The sequence below is a fragment of the Neoarthrinium moseri genome, assembly GCF_022829205.1.
Source record: "Neoarthrinium moseri strain CBS 164.80 chromosome Unknown scaffold139_Wmoseri_CBS_16480, whole genome shotgun sequence".
Lineage (NCBI taxonomy): Eukaryota > Fungi > Ascomycota > Sordariomycetes > Amphisphaeriales > Apiosporaceae > Neoarthrinium > Neoarthrinium moseri.
Genome location: NW_026055253.1, coordinates 1 through 16,392, shown reverse-complemented (window position 1 = coordinate 16,392; position 16,392 = coordinate 1). Strand labels below are relative to the sequence as shown.

The window sequence follows — 16,392 nt, the reverse complement described above, 5'->3', positions numbered from 1 at the left end:
GGAGGCCACTCGAGGCCACTCAAGTGGCCCCCGGATTTGGCATAGTCTTTCAGGACACGGCTGGGGGTGATTCGCTAAAGCCCCGGCCGCTTATGCTGGGCACGGCTCAACCTGCGTCTTGCCGAGGTTTTGTTGACGATACGGGGCTAATGCGGGGCTAATGCAATGATAATGATGCCGCGTCAATGCTGCATGAACCCTGGTCAATTTGAGGCTTTGTAGATTAACTCAGGAACCTCCCCGGCGTGCCGGCAGTTTCCCCAAACTTCACTATGCCGTTTCCAGGGGCCACTCGTGTGGCCCCCAAATTCAGCTAGCGCTGGACCTGAGCCGTTGCTTATTGCCTTGCTTTTCGCTACGTACTTCGTGCACTGGTCCCGCCTGATACCAATCGCCGCCCTAGCAAAGTACGTTGCAGCTCCACGAGAACTGGCTTATGCACAAGTGACCCTATGAAGCCTCACCAGCGAAACAATACGGTCGCTGGTTTCACAAATGGTAATGGAATCAAGGTGATGCTCATATCGCTTCATGCCGGGAACTGTGGCTTGAATCTCAGTGCTGCATCACATGTCATTCTCATGGACCCGTGCTGGAACCCGTGGATGGAGGACCAAGCCATTGGCCGGGCACATCGCATTGGCCAAACGCAGGAAGTGCAAGTGCATCGAATACTGGCTGAGGGAACAGTTGAGGATCGCATTGTCGAGTTACAGCAACAAAAGCCGGGGCAGGTCAATGTTGCGTTGGACGAAGCGGCAGCTCATCTACGGGGGAACTCAGCACCGATGATCTTGCTTATTTATGTGGCTTCGTGGGAGAGAAGGGGGTTCATGAATTTGAATAGGGTAGAATCACTGACTAGACATCTTGTTTTGTAGCGTGGCACACTTTCGATCAGTTATTATGGCGTTATGCTGTTGGCTGTCGTTATCCTTATAGCCATGCAATGGTAGTCCACCAGTGCACCGACACTGTCGCGCTTCATTGTCCCGTGCTCCTGCTTGGGCAGATCACATCACACGTCAGCGTCGCCAAAAGAAGAGCAATGACCTCCTCGTATCCTTCTTTTTCAATGCCAGAGGTAATGAACTGGAAAAGTCGACGATCGGGTTGTATCGATCGTTGCTGTGGCAGTTGCTCAGCCCGCGACCCGATCTGCAGGCTATCCTAGACGGCGTCCGACCTGACCGGCCGTGGACGGTCGATTCGCTCAAGTCTCTGCTCGAGGAAGTGGTCCAAGGCAAAGGCGGACCCCCGATCACGTGTCTGATTGACGCACTTGACGAGTGTGACGAACAGCAGATCCGCGACATTGTCTCGTTCCTGACCGGGCTTGCGCGGGACAGTCTGCTCTATATCTGCTTCGCCAGCCGACATTACCCCGAGATCTTTGTAACGACAGGCCTCGGCAGTGTGCTGGAAGAGCGCGAGGGGCACCAAGAAAACATTGCCGCGTACCTGAGCAGTTCGTTGCGGATTGGGCACGACAGACTTGCGGAGGAGATATGGTCTGACCTAAAAGAGAAAGCATGCGGTGTCTTCATGTGGGTCGTCCTCGTGGTAGATACCCTAAACAAGGAGTACGATACCGGCCGCAAGCATAGGCTTCGCGAACGGCTTCAGCAGCTTCCCGATGATCTTCATGAGCTGTTCCGCGACATTCTAACCCGCGACACCAGGAACCGGAAGTGCCTCCTGTTCTTTGAGGATGTGATTGCTGCTGTGGGGATTGTCCTCAACCAGACTCCCCGAGCAAAGGACATCATTGCATCGCTTGGCAGCCCATGATGTGGCCGGTTACGTTCTCGAGGAAGCCGTCGATCTCGTCGAAGACACGGTGTCCCGAGGTCGCGCTGTCGATGCGGTCCAGCCGGCCGACCACTGTCTCGAGCACGTGCTGCACCAGCAGGGTCCGGTCACGTACCAGCGCCTTTATCACGACGAGGCCGCTCCCGATCAGCTTCAAGTTGGTGCGTGTCTGGAGCCGCTCGAGCTCACTTGCTGCCACGTCCTGGCCACCTTCCACTGTCATCACGACTTCGTCGAGCAGGTTCAAGTTATCCCGGGACGTGAACACAAGGCCTTTTTCGACATCAAACATGACGCCAACAAGCCTGTTTGACTTGGAGTCGCCGTCAATGCAAATGTCGCGATGGGAGTTCAAAAGGGTAAACGACGAGAATATCTTGACGATCTTGTGAGGGGTGTCGGAGTCGGCTAGTTGGAGGGACGAGAGACGGTCGGGTCGAGTCTCCAACTCTTCCTTGCTACCAGCATCTTTCCACAGGGTAGACTGCTCTCGGCCTGTTTTGCCGAAGGGCGATGAGGTAGATTTCGGAAGCGACATGGAGGTGATGGCCCATGATCCTCCCTGGTGAGGCTCTCTAGTCATGTCGCATGACACTTGATCGATGGCTTGGAGGAGATATCCCGAAACGGGTTCCGCGTTGCCAGGGTTTCTCAGCTTCTCCTGCGAGATGCAAATGAAGGGCTTGTCTCTTGAGCTCCAGATTCGGTCCATAATCGCCTTTAGCTGGGTCGTATCCGTGATGGGCCTGCCATCGACGGACTTGAGCAGCATCATCTCATCAAAAGGTTCTTGAGCCCCCCGCGCATGTAAAAACGCCCCGTGCAGGCAAGTTGTAACAGATGGCCATCGGAAAGGTCAAGTTGTGGAACATCGTTCCGTGGGCCAATAGAAGGTAGGTGGCAGAGAAGGCGTGCAAGTCCTCAATTTCGGACTCAACAGTGAACTGGCCCTTGGCGCCCCAGCACGTGAGCGTGACGCTTTCAAAGACATGATCGTCCATGTATGTCTCCACTTGGAGGAGGCTCTTGACGAGGTGGCCATCAAGTTCTAGCAAGATATCCCCGACCTCGAACTTGCCGGATACCGGTCCCTCGGGCAAGACGACCTGCGCGCAAACCAGGTACTTGATCTTAGCTCCTTCATACCGGTCCAGCCATTCCTGGCTTAACCCAAGATCTCTGCAGTCATTGAGAGACTTGAGGATCCATTTGACCTTCAAGGTGCCACGACAGATGTCTTTCCCGGCTTGGAAGAGAGCGAAGGCTCGCGGCTGAACAACGGAATACGATAAAAGCTTTCTGCAGGAAAGAAAAACAACAAGCGATGGCCTGGTAACGAGCGAGTTTGTGTGATCACAGCTCTTATAGTCGCGTGAAGTGGACAAGGTGCTCTTTGTTCAACTCTCCCCTGGATCACGTCCTTAGAGAACCAAGTTGGGCGAATCATCTTTGCTGGGAGCTACCTCAGTCTGACCATAATGGCAAACAAAAGCACAACAAGCTCTGGGGAACAAGCCACAACGGCAAGCGCCAGACGTCCAATGGCTCCGTCATGATGAGTCGCATGAAGGACAAGGGTCTATGGGACCCGTTGCACCAAGTGACTTGGTTGTTGGTGATGTCGACTGGGGGAGGGCATAGCGACGAGCGCCAGGCAGCGTCACTCGACGGTCTAGCCATGGTATTTTTGTCTGCAGATCAACTATAAGTCCGCTCTCGTCGCCTAATGCAGCCGCCTTGCCAACGGGGTGTCAGGGTGCGTTATCTTGCCTGCGCGGTCAGTATTTCAACGTCTTGTGTCCAGACTACTCATGGGTACCTGGCTGCATCTGGTCTCGAATGATCAGGTCATCAGCTACCAGGATGCAACCGTGCACGGCCGCCAGCGGCCCCAAGCTTGACACCAGCATGCGAGTGCACATATGGACGCGTACTGGTACTTTGGACAGACTACAGCCTCGTACCCCGCCAAGGAGCCCTAGCCCGTACCCGCATACGCGTTAGTGCTCGCTTTGAGATGTCTCGTCACCCTATCATATACGCTGGTCGCGACCGGGGACCTCTTGATGCATTCCGGACTGTGCTGCCCGACGTGCTCATGCCTATATCCACACTGCAGTGGCCGTACATGCGTAGCCGCATGTAACCTTGCTAATACTCTCAGCAATGCACATTCCATAATGTGGACCACGATTCGGAGCACTGCCGTACTTATGGCTACGCGGGGCGTTGCGTCGCGCCAGATTCCCGTTTACGGAACTGTGGCGTTTGACGGACGAGCATGATTGGATCTAGCCAGCCAATGAGATAACAGCTGACCGACAATACCACGCACGTCGACAATTCCACTCGATACGTGCAGCGATTTCAAGGACGACCCTACAATCTTCGTACAGCCACCCTCCCCCGCTGTTTTGACAGATAAATCCCGAGGCTCCCTTTCTCAGCTCTATGACCAGAGAACCGGAGGTCCGTCACTGGAAAATTCTGAAGGCTTTTACAACAGCTTCTGGGAAACCTACAAGCCAAGGGAGTCATGGATCTGCCGAGTGGGGATAATTGCTATCATGATAACAATGCTAGCTTTGTATGGTGTGCCTCGGGTCTATGAGGGACGTCTTGTGTGCGAAGGGTCGACCTGAAAAGCCTACCACCTGACTCGGAGAGTTGATACCATGCTCAATGCGATGACCACTTCTTCTGGCAGATCGGACATTGTTTCAGGCCGTTGTCCTTGAAAATCTGTAGAGCATTTCTATAAGATGGCGATCGCCTCATTAACCTCGTAAGCTTTTACACCTGCAAGATACCTCCTTCGCTTTGTGTTGTGTCGTTTCATCATGTGCATGAAGACCCAACGTCAGGCAAGTGGGGCTCTTTTGACGGGTTGTTTTTGGTATTAGGCTATTTAAAGTTCGGTCAAGCCATCAAACCGCGAGAATCGAGGTTCATTGTACTTCCCAAGCATCCGCTCCGAATAGACCTTCTGTGTTAAAGCAATACCATTACGACAATCACATCGTAAGCCAGTTGATTGGTTCGAAATCATCCTCAGGGAGTTTGGGCGTGATCGGCAACCTTTGCGAGCTCCGCACAGTCTCCCAAGCTAAGACGTGAACTATGTCCAGACCTCCACAGAATCCGAATCCACTTTAACGAGCCAACCTTTCCATTCGTGTTTCCTCTTCCACAATTAGATGCGATCGCCCACATCTAGTGTATGATAGTGCGGCCATTGGAGCATAGTTAATAGTGTTATCAAACGGCAGTGGAAGTGCTAGATGTATGAGGGTACCTGTAACCTAGGGCGATATATGCAGTCTAGGTCGTGATGGGGCTAAAATTGAGTACAGTAGGTGAGGTGAGCTAAAAGTGTTGCCACCCAGAGCCTCACGTAGGTAGGTTACAATAGAAGCAGGCTCTCACTATCCACGTCTGATATTTTAGCGAGAGTGGCCATTGGCGCAACGACCTGCATTACGAGTGTGCAATGGCTCTGATGGCGGCATTCCGTCCGCGAGGCTCTGCAATCATACTTAAGACAATCAACTTTCCGCCCACCTGAGGGGTGCTGAATTTATACCTGCTGCACACACCCTATATCACAGCCTGTCCCGAAAGAAATGAAGAAGAAATAGAAACCTCGCGACACCTGGTTCTTGGTAAATGTCCCAACCTTCCACCCAGGCTAGGCTGCCGGCCCGTACCGTGCAGCCAAGCTTATCGAGCAGAAAAACTGCGGTGTTGAGTTCGGGGCTTCAACGCTTACCGTATGAGATCATGACCTACATCGTGCGCGGTCTCACGTTGGAAGAGATCTACGACCTGTCACGCAGCTGCCGCCACTTTCAATACCTTATCCGCGAGGAGAATCTCTGCAAGATGCTCCTGCGAGTAAGTGGTAGCATGAGCTGACGCCGCTGTCTGATGGTGAGAATTTAGAGAGCTGACCATTCTGAATTCAGGACAAAGCCGCGTATTCGGTGGAGGCTGAGGATGCGCTAGAGACCGGAGAGTTCGCTAGAGGCTTCAGAAGGCTGGTCAAGCGGCGCAGAGCAATAGCTTCAGCTTCCCCATACGTAGCCGCAGTCGTTGCGGTTGCCGACTCCTTTGCCTTTCACAATGGCCGACTTTGCTATCTTGTTGAGGATCGTGCGAATGCGAGAAGGGATCTGCGGATACTCGACGTACAGAAGGCAACAAATCACGAGCTTGTGGTGGATGTGCCGACGCTGGTGTCGCTTGCAGTTCCGGAATCGGCAGGTTGTCGAAAATACACATTTCGAGTCCTGTACCATGCTGCAGGGATTACGTCCTGCTTGTATTCGTTTGCGAGACCCAACACCCAGCATTGGCTTTTGATTTTCAATGCAGAGAGGCAACAGTTGCTGGGGGCTGTTCAGCTGGAGTCTGCAATGAGACTCTTTGTACGCAACAACCGAGATCACCTCATCTTCGGAACCCACTCCGAGCGCCAAGCCAACGGCATCAGGAAGTGGGCACTTCGTCACTTCGACCTTCGAACAGGCCAATTGGCTGCTGAGAGTATGCATCTAACTAATGTGGTTGGTTACGAGATCGGATCTACAGTCTGCTTCGAGATCATCGGCAATCATTTCTACGGTTGTTCAAACTCCACTGCGTTCGAACTCGAAGAGATCGATTGGACCTCGCATTACTACTGTTTCCGTTTTGCAGTCGACGACTTTGACCCCGAGAAGACCCAAATAATGAAGAAGCGAGACGCATGGCGACGCCAGCATGCTGAAGGACCAATTGATGACCGGTGGACCTTTCTCAATCTCGAACAAGACGAGCAGACCGGAAGCGTCCGGATCATAGAGAGTCGCAAAGAGTGGCTCAATGGGCGCAGTGGGAGTAAAAGAACTTACTATATTACCAACACTCGCTTTCCGGACGCGAGCAGTACGGATGGAGATGGTACCGACGACAACGACCCTCTTCCGAACGAGCCATTAGCTCGCCTACTTACAAGCAGCAACCAGCCTAACTACATGGTTGCGCCACAGCGTGACGCCCATGCGTTTCACCGGGGTGATGATGGATCCATAACGTTCAGCAAAGGCAAGACTTACTTATCGACATATCACCAGGCCTGCAGTACATATCTCGACTTGGTCGACGATCCATTGCCTGGGGACATATGCATGCAACGCTTGCGTATACGGACTGGGACTAGGGTGTCTAGCAACGCATCAAGCGTCGTTACGACTCAAAACAGTCCCAGCGGAGACTACTGTGTTGGGAATCCTTACATTGAGGATCCTGAAAGTAACACCATACATTTCTGGCCGCCTGAAGCATGCTGCGATGATTACAGAGATCACGACGATAAACTCCAGCGACTGGACCAGGTCATGAACCCTCGGGGACTGACCGGTAATGTTGTCGCTACCGGCGACGGGCGATCAATAATATTCTCCACGACGAGTGGGAACTCAAGTGATTTGAAGGTCCTGGTATATCTTACCTTCGACCCCTCTGTCCGGCTTGCAGGAACCGTACAGATGGGCCGACTGGATGCAAAAGACATCAACAGCAGCTGTCACCTTGGGCAAAACAGGGACGTTGCAGGTTGCCCCCGTTCCGAAGAAAAAGAAAGTGACCATGCAGCAAACGGTTGCCCTCGGGGGCGCCATGAGAAACAGGAAAGTGCTGCATCTCTTGCAATCTCGGGCGTTCCATCTTCCCCTTGGCAAGATTATCCAGTGGACACGTTACCTGCTCCGAAAATGGGGCCATATTGGGCTACCCTGCAAGACGCTATGCATCTTAGTTTCTCTCGGAAACTGGGTTTTGCGTTCAATAGAAACAACGGTTCCAGGACCAACTCCCAGTATTCGAGTTAGCAACTTGCCCCTCCTCATTTCGATACCAGAGTCCGAGATTCCACCTGATCGAGGCCACAGATCACCATTGCATACTTCAATACCCGTGGGAGCAAGACCACAGGAGGGAACAGGAGTGTCAATGCTGCACATGGAGCGCATGAGACTCGGAGATGTGCAGCTGCATTGGCCGATAAAGAAGTCTGCGTAACTTTCCCTTGCATCACAGTCTGAGACCTACGGGTTGTCAGTCAGCTCGCGCCAGATAAGACGCTCATCACTCACAGTAAATGAATACTGGTTCAATGCCAATCTTGTCTGTAATTTTCATAGAAGGTACATAGGAGCAGCCTTACTCGTCTTCTAGCTGTCGCATCTGGATCTCGTGTTCATCTGCGTATCTTTTGAGTTTACCCAGCTCTTGCACAGCTGCCGTAAGGCGGCTGGCATCGGCCGAGCATAGTTCGGAAGCTGGGTGATGCGAGTCGGTCTCCATGTCAGGTTGTAGTCGAGTTGGCTTAAACAACGGTATTCGGATCGGTCTGCGCCGATGATTGCGTGGGCTCTTTTGTCCCGGTGACGCTGCGCTGGCATATCGAGTCTCCGACAACATTGATTGTCTTGTTCCAGAACTCATGATGAGTCGATAACAAGAAATGCTAGATGTTTATTGTACGTGGAATAAAAATTATATCGTAGTAAATTTCAATACTCGAGAGGATGACCACGTCCGGTCAAGGCATATACACGGTATTCCAGCGCGGCACAGTAGTCCAAAAGCATGTTATGAATATCGAAGACAATTTGTGTCCAAGCACAGAACCGTCCCATACATAATAACTGCACATACAATTCTCGGAACACATATGGGAATGGCCAAAATACGGTCTTCTGAATAACAATGCTGAGGTCACAATAATTATGGGTAGGAAATGGCCTCTCGTCAGCGATATCTTAGCATGTCCAATTATGACGATATACCAAGAGGATCTTGATACAAACATGATACGTTTCTAGAACATGATGATAGCAGGACGAGCAGTTGGGACGCTGTGCTCATCACCAGATCAATTCTGGAGCAGTGTGGATTGGCAACATATATTTAGTGCTCCCAGTGCAGTATACATGCGAACGTGAAACTCATATCGATACAAGCCGATCAAATTATCAATGTCTACTGTCTTTCATAATCCAGACGCTCGAGACTTTTCGGCGCTGACCATTCCACTCAGAATTTTTCAAGCGGCCATCCAAGAGTCAGCATTTCAGTTGCACCAGTGGCAAGCCTATGCCAATAGGCTGCGTTACGATAACGACCGGCTGCGAAGCCAGGTTGAACAGCTTATAAAGCAGACTGAAGAGATGCGCACAGCTCACAGGCTCCAGGAGGAACAGTCGCAGGGTCTGAAAGAACGCATCTGTCTCTTGGAGAGCCGGCTAGCAGCTGGCTGTGTGTTATCTGACGAACTCGACTATTTACCCACCCAGATCAGTAGCCAGGAGACTTCAACACAAACAACACCAACATACCATCCAGCTCCTGAGCCTTCTTTTGTTGCGTACGACGAGGCTATGGCGTTGGTGGAACTTTACGATCCCGCGTCAAGACATCCGACTGGGCAGAAGAGACAGGCGGACGAAGTGCTCGGGGGCGACGTCAAACGCCAGGCCCTAGGCAAAGACTGGCCTGGATCTTCAAATAACTATGATGTTGCGTAATAGACTCGGACATATGTAGGATGCCGGGGTAGCGGGCCGCATGGAGGATTCTGGCCTGAGTTTCTTGCTCTCTGAGGCTATGGATAGGCCCAAAATACGGTGCATATCATATTTATTGGGTATCGAAACGGTTGTAGTTCGTTGAATTTCGGTAATAAAGGCATTTTCGCATGACATGGCCCCTCTCATTATCGATCAATTCACCCGGCATGGTTACGTTTAGTCGCCGTCGAGCGCAGTCTGCGTCGGTCGGGCCACAAACTATTAGCATGGACGACTCAGAATAGAGCTATACTGTCTCAAACATTTCTTTGATAAGTAGAAATTCTGTAGATCTGCGGAAGGTATATCATCGAAGCCATCGCCGCCTGAGTCCACGGAAGATCAAGCATGCGATAATACATATCGCTTCTAACCGACTTGTTGATGAATCACACTGCTATTCATCGTCCAGATTGATCAACCAGCCCATGCGTGCAGGTCAATCAGGCCTCTCGACTCTTCCTGACCTTGCCGAAGACGAGGAATTCGATCCCGCATCCCAGTCAGTGTGCCTCGCCTCATAGAAGGCAAACGCTCGCTGACATGATGGAAGAATCCACGACCAGCTCGAACAGATACACGCCAAACTTGATCAACTCTCAGTCGCTATTCAACGGCTTGCAAGTCAATCTCAGGCTGCTCGGCTTGGACCTCTAGTGTCTGGCACAAGGCGTCTTCGTCGATGGTGACTTCGGATACTGCTATAGTCCATCAGTTAGCATTAAGCGGCCCTGTTTGTAATCCAAGAAAGAAACACACTTCTTTGTGGAGAGATTGGCGATGCCTGGTCTACGCGCCGAGGCGGGTCCCGCACAATGATAGTATCTTCTTCCTCGCCTGGAAAATCATACATAGAGCTTGAGGCAGCCTGCCCAGCTTCGACTGGCGAGACGAGCGCAGGCTGAGTGCTGCCACCTCGATCAGTGTGGATGGCGGGCGATATTTGTTGGGAATTCTCGCTAATTGCCTTCAACGCCTCCAAATCATGAGTATCCTTCCGGTCTAGGGTCTGCCTTGGTGATTTACAAATGTCTCCAAACTCGGCATCTTTTGGCCTGGAGGTAAATGCACAACTGTTCGCATCTTCTTGTGGACGGGGTCCCAATACATGGCCATACTGAAGACATTTGCCTTCTTTCCTAAGACCTTAGCCTTACCGAGAAGGGACTTTCCGCTTCTGCGCGCCTTGACCTTTTGTTCCCTGGTATGCATGGCATCAATCAAACATCGACCCGGGAGGATGAAATAGAGAATAGAACATAAGAGGGACAGCTGAAGGACGTGTTTACATTTTCTATCTAGTAAACCTGTGTCTAAGTCTTATCCTGGGTTGCATATAAGCGACCATCGAAGGGCTCACGTAACTGCAGCATACCCGTCAGTGAACTCTTCAATCCTTGCCGAGGTGTAGATCCGACGGCGTGGAAGGGTACAATATCGTACTCGTCCGTTCTCCGGCGCCGAGTGCAGCGCCATTCGCCATTGTCCGTCCTCCGGCACTACTTAGAGTGTCATTTGCCATCGTCCGGTTTCCGACGCTAGTCACTAGCATACCAGGAGTGTAGCGCTGTTCTAGGCATTGTTTCTCCTTTTGGCAGTAATTAGGCATCGTGTCGATATAAACCTACATAGTCGTGGAAGAGGCAAGAAAAGGTCGCTTATTTGCAAGCGCCGCATCGCCCTTTCGCCGCTGTGTTAGGTCCTGCCCTTCGTGACCACATCTGTACAGCCGCGTTGACCTCGTCTGGATGCCAAAAATCAACCGGGGATCTTTCACAACTCGGGCGGTTGATCCAAATGATTCATTTGGACACCAAGAAAGAGGGGGCTGGATTGCCGGGAACAAAAATGTTCCAGCGTGCCTACCAGAGTCCGGCTATGAATATTTAAAGATGATCTCCCACCGATTCCAAGTCTTTCTTTCTTTCATCCTGGCACCCTCTGGCGGTCTCGTCCCATCTGAGCGGTCTTCATACCTCCCAAATGGGGGATGCCTCGCAAGAGGGGCATGCGGGCCACATAGGGGATGCCTCCTAACTGGGGATGTCGCCCAACTAGGGGATGCCTCCTTAGAGGAGATGGCTATTTCACTAGTTACTTACCCCTTGGTCGACCTACTCCGGAGAAGCACGTGCGAAGGAAGGCCAAGGAGACACTGCCATCCACATGTCCATACTAAGCCGGCCCAGCTTCTGCTCATCTCTCTCGCGCATCACGGGGCGCCATGGCGGTGCCTGTCAGACGATATCTACCCAGGCGTGACTTGAAACCCCGCCGTCCGTGTCGTCCCGTCCGCGAGAGAGGCGAGTAGCAAATGCGTCGAGATGGTGTGACATATTGGAGGCATTGGTCTTCCGCTGAACGGCGTGCTTCAGTAGGAGTTCCGGTCAAGGGCTCTGACGGGGCGTTCCTGTCAATGTGGAATCCGACAGGGGTCGTGGATGTGGAATCCCGCGTACCGGCCAGCGAAGACGGCCTCTGCAACCTGTCCGTGGTGCTGGCTACGCTAATGCAGATACGCAAGCATCGATGTGCAGATAGCGATATAGTGCAGATGCCGTGGATCGTAGCATTACTCCTGGGCAGTCGTCTATTCTCCATGGTACGTCCACTGTGAGATGTACCCAGTTGCCCTCACGATGTGTCGTAATGCTCTTGTGGTGTGCCGTGATGCGTCTGTAGTGCATTATTGGTATCCGTAGCCTCGATTCAATCGTCTCAGCTGGTCACAAGACGCTCTCCAAGTGCCTCCATTTCCTGTGCTAAAACTGCCTGTCAAGACCAGCTCCACGTCGCGTTGCATGCCCAAGGACACTTCTGTAGACTAACGCGGCCGAAGTGCTGGTGGCCAGAAATGTCCATTAACTCTGGCGCGCCAAGCAGGCCACTGGGCCAACAAATGAACAGAAAGGGACATTTCCTGAAATGAGCTCGGTCCGTCTGGAGAGTGACCAGAAGGAGCGCTGTCTGGATGTCAAGTTCCTGCCACGACCTGAAGTCGAATTACGGCCCGCAGAACTTGTTTGCCAAGCTGCTAGTGGACTGATGTTGCCCCAGTGGCTGTAATCAGCTGCAGGCAACCTTCCGTTCCTGCGCCAGATCACGCCCCGCAGGCAGTTGTAGCCCCGCAGATTTCGACCACTTTCTAAATCGGCCTCATTCGACTTCATGTCGTGGCAGGAACTTGACATCCAGACAGCGCTCCTTCTGGTCGCTCCTCAGATGAACTTGCGCCAACCCAAAACGACTCCAGGCCATTTCTTACGTGTGGCCACTTCCTGGTCGACGTGCCATGGTCCGTTTTTCACTTCTTTCGGTCGCTCATTCTTGACCTGAGTTGCGTCACGTTGTAGACACGCAAGACGAACTTTGGGCTGGTTCGGTAGATCGCGTTCGTGCGGCAAAGGACGGTTCGATCCCGCCACTTGGGGTCACTTTAGTCCGCAGACACGCCCCGCAGATGACAGCCAAGGGATGGTTTGGTCTTAAAGGATCTGTTTTGACCCTGGACCACTTGAGCTTAATCTGACTTCACATGGTCGACACTCAAGAATTTGACCTTTCGCAGCGACACAGCACGCGCACGAAACCACTGTCTTAGTGCCAATCGAGCCTTCGCCCAGGGCTAGACGAGGCACGACACAACACGACACGATAGATACCATCGGATACGATGTTATCTAAATGCGTCTCGCGGCGCAGCCACCATCCACCGATCCCGCTGCTCGTCAACCGTGCCGCTCGTTGACCACACACGCACACACACGGGGCACGCGCCGCCGCCACCGACTGCCCAATCTACACGAGCCGGCGTTTCGTATGATTGCCCATTCTGCCCATTGAATTATCAGGCTCCAACACAGCTCCCGCGACCGACCACGTCTCTGCTCCTGCCGCTTCTGCCGCGGCGTGCAGTCGGCGCCTCAACTAGTCCTAGGCCGACGGACTGGCGACCAAGGAGTGCCTAAGCTCTACACGCCTTCAAGCATATCTGAATACCATCAGATATGCTAGGCGGCGTCATGCCTGCAGGCAGTGGCGCCGTGCTCAGTCATCCTCGCGTAGAGTCCAGGACGAGCACGGGTACAACGCTCCCCCCGCTATCCGGCATGGGGTTTGGAAATATCGGGCGCGCCGGGAGCGCAAACATCCCAGACGGCTTTGGCAATGGTATCTTGCCGTAGGCCCCGAGCTGGCACAGAAGCACAAGTACGACCAGAATAACGCCTAGGAATTCTTGTCATATCGCCAGACGCAGTCAACCACCACGGATCCGTGTGGGCAGCTACCAAGGCTGGATAAGATGATTGCCCCTGTCGGCCCTCCCTAGATCACGGTGCCGCCAACCTGGTGAATCAGCGTGACTGCCGACAATGCCTTGGTACGCCACCTGCTTGTCCTGTACTTTTGCTGTGAGTACCCAACTTTTACCTCACTCAGCAATGATTATTTCGTGAAATATTTCCTCATGGCAGGCCCAGGTACTGCTCGCCAATCCTATTGAACGCACTACTCGCCCCCTCGGCTGCAGGTTCTCGAACCGCCTAACACCTGGGCCAATGAGAACGACCAGAGCACCTCGGGTAATCACTTCTTCGAGGAGACCCTGCGGCTGTTCTACCGCGAAACCATCCACCACACCCTGACGGCGATCCAAGCCTTGGGCACGCGCCGGCGCGTCTTGTTATCATGATTGATTAATCTCCAATGCTGCTCGACAGCACCTGGAGTGCGGTTCAACTGTTGTGCGATTTGAGCCCAACCGATTTTTCTTCTCACAGACAGTCTGAGATGTCGCTCGTCGGAATCTGTCCAGGGCTTGCGTAGCTGACCGCGTAGCCTTTCCCTTGGCCTGACCGGGCTTCCCGCCCATGTCTGGTGGTCTCTACTTCTAAACCCCAGAAGATTCATGTTCAAATGCTTGTCCCCGGGAACAGTATCATGCTGGTGCGGCGTGACAAAGGTCATCTCCTGCGTGGACCCACCGCGCAGACGAGCTGTCCTTTCAGACGAGATCGCAGCTTCCCGCCTGTCCTTGTCTAGTGCCCCAAGTGACGGGAACATTGACTTTATCGCGTAGTCTCGTAGTGCCCACTGACTTATCTTGCGCATCGCTGCAGCCTTCTGATGGGCAGGCAATACCGCAGCATTGGCTAGGTGAGCTTCCCATGGTATATCTCCGGGAAGATCAAACTGCGAAATTCTTTCAGTCAGCTGCAGCAACCGTCCCATGTCACAGCCACAAGCCCGACATGGCCCAAACTGCAGAGCCGTCTTGGATTCCATGTTTTGCGGCAAGGAGGACATGTTTGAGGAGTTACTGCCCTCTATGCGCCCATATTTGCGGTGATCCGGCCGTAGAGCATGGTTGGCCAAGTTGCATGAGCCAGGGTTGCAAGGCTCCGGTTCGCTGGGCCTGGAGTAGAACATTTCCAAGTCGTCATTGTGCGTGATCCTCTGGCTCGGCCCTGGACCGTCCACACTGTCGATACTCATAGCGGCAGGACTAGTTGCAATACTCGAAAACGCCTGATGATCAGCCCTATAGACGGTATGATCTGGTTGCTCCAAATCAACAGTGCTTTGGGGGCTGGAGCGCTGAAGGTTAAGGCGTTTGGAGCTGTTGGCTCCATCAGGAGCCAGAGCATGCTCGCTGTCGCCTGGTCCAACATCACTGACAGATCCAGAGCAGTGGGATGCCCTGCACGCGCCGCGAAGTATATCCAAATCGCGGTCGTCGACGACGTCGTTCTCTTCACAGCTGCTCATATCGCCTTCATGCATTACTATCAAGAGTTAAAATATGACCACTCGGATATACGGATGCTTACTCGTTTCCTCTAGCGTTTCATACTGAGTTTGCATGGTGGGTGGCGTTGATAGTTGGAAAGGATACGGAGAGTTGATTCGACATGTAATGAGCTCCAAGATGACAATAGAAAGAATAAGGGTGGTAGCACGTCACTCAGTGGCCGATAATGATTAAATATGCCATTACACACCACAGTTTTAACCTAATAATTGCGTGCATCGCGAGCAGCAGGAGATCAAGTCTCAGCTCAGAAGCCCGGCACATGGAAGGACAGTCCTGTCCATTGTTCCGTACAAGTCTAGGTTCATTGGTCCATTTGTGGCTCGGGCCACATTCGTCGTCACGTAGTTCGACTCTATATTGTCACTTCAAGCCCCGTATACGGAGGCAGGAACTCGCATTTGTTACTAGCGATTTGGATCATTTCAAGACATACATAGTCGCGCTTTCTTTCGACAGTAATATCACAAGGGTCCCCTCCGATTTGGGTTCTCCAAGAAAAGGATGAGTTGGGTCTGCTCGGTTCACCGACGGCCAATGCCCTGATCCGTTGAACGAGACCCGTTGCCGACACTTCGTGGCTTAGTATGAAACTGAACCATTGTTAAGGATGTTAAATAGCCTGCACTGTCTATACGACCAGTACAGTAGCCGCTCTTTAATTCACTTGGAAAAAAAAACAAAAAAAAAAACCCCGGATAGAAGTCTTGCTCTCAGTTGATTGAGTTGGGTTACAACTTCCACCGGCCAGGTGCTCTTTAAGCATAGACATACTTTCAATTTGCCGACCCCTACCTCTCCTACCTTCGACGCAAGAATGAGCAAACAGCAGCGTCTTCGAAGTCTATCAATGCAACGCCAACGGCCACTACAGACACGAAATAATCCAGATGTCAATGCTGCTACTCCTCGGCAAATGCGAGAGGAGAAGGAGATGGACCAGAGCGCGGTGGGAACTCTGCATCGCTGCGCTCTGTGACCGGAGACCAACCGGCACCCACACTACTGGCGATGATGCCGGCCATCACAGCCGTGGCTCCAAGTGCAGAGTTTGACCGACTCCTGCCCGATCTCATAGATCTGGAACGCGCGCGTGAATCCGGAGTCGGCGCAGGTGACTCCCCTGTGCTGTCCTCTCTAACAGGAGTCCGAGGTGCG

General features: G+C 52.7%; 6 protein-coding genes across 6 annotated transcripts; 3 read left to right on the top strand and 3 right to left on the bottom strand.

Moving 5' to 3' along the window:
* Positions 1–452: 452 nt before the first annotated feature.
* Positions 453–1,791, top strand: JN550_013782 (uncharacterized protein; the record flags this gene model as incomplete). The annotated part of the gene is made up of 2 exons (XM_049312407.1): positions 453–848; positions 943–1,791. The coding sequence occupies 2 exons, from the start codon at positions 453–455 to the stop codon at positions 1,789–1,791; spliced, it is 1,245 nt and encodes a 414-aa protein (XP_049164249.1).
* A 9-nt stretch (positions 1,792–1,800) lies between these two features.
* Positions 1,801–3,289, bottom strand: JN550_013781 (uncharacterized protein; the record flags this gene model as incomplete). Its single annotated transcript, XM_049312406.1, has 4 exons — positions 1,801–1,884; positions 1,928–2,572; positions 2,628–3,111; positions 3,276–3,289. 4 exons carry the CDS (start codon positions 3,287–3,289, stop codon positions 1,801–1,803), a joined length of 1,227 nt encoding a protein of 408 aa, XP_049164248.1.
* Positions 3,290–5,592: 2,303 nt separating this feature from the next.
* On the top strand, positions 5,593–7,682 carry JN550_013780 (uncharacterized protein; the record flags this gene model as incomplete). Its single annotated transcript, XM_049312405.1, has 2 exons — positions 5,593–5,706; positions 5,778–7,682. The coding sequence occupies 2 exons, from the start codon at positions 5,593–5,595 to the stop codon at positions 7,680–7,682; spliced, it is 2,019 nt and encodes a 672-aa protein (XP_049164247.1).
* Positions 7,683–8,831: 1,149 nt separating this feature from the next.
* Positions 8,832–9,380, top strand: JN550_013779 (uncharacterized protein; the record flags this gene model as incomplete). Its single annotated transcript, XM_049312404.1, has 1 exon — positions 8,832–9,380. The coding sequence occupies one exon, from the start codon at positions 8,832–8,834 to the stop codon at positions 9,378–9,380; it is 549 nt and encodes a 182-aa protein (XP_049164246.1).
* A 648-nt stretch (positions 9,381–10,028) lies between these two features.
* Positions 10,029–11,031, bottom strand: JN550_013778 (uncharacterized protein; the record flags this gene model as incomplete). The annotated part of the gene is made up of 5 exons (XM_049312403.1): positions 10,029–10,123; positions 10,182–10,431; positions 10,494–10,623; positions 10,783–10,921; positions 10,977–11,031. 5 exons carry the CDS (start codon positions 11,029–11,031, stop codon positions 10,029–10,031), a joined length of 669 nt encoding a protein of 222 aa, XP_049164245.1.
* Positions 11,032–14,039: 3,008 nt separating this feature from the next.
* Positions 14,040–15,287, bottom strand: JN550_013777 (uncharacterized protein; the record flags this gene model as incomplete). Its single annotated transcript, XM_049312402.1, has 2 exons — positions 14,040–15,208; positions 15,254–15,287. 2 exons carry the CDS (start codon positions 15,285–15,287, stop codon positions 14,040–14,042), a joined length of 1,203 nt encoding a protein of 400 aa, XP_049164244.1.
* Between the last annotated feature and the right edge of the window lie 1,105 nt (positions 15,288–16,392).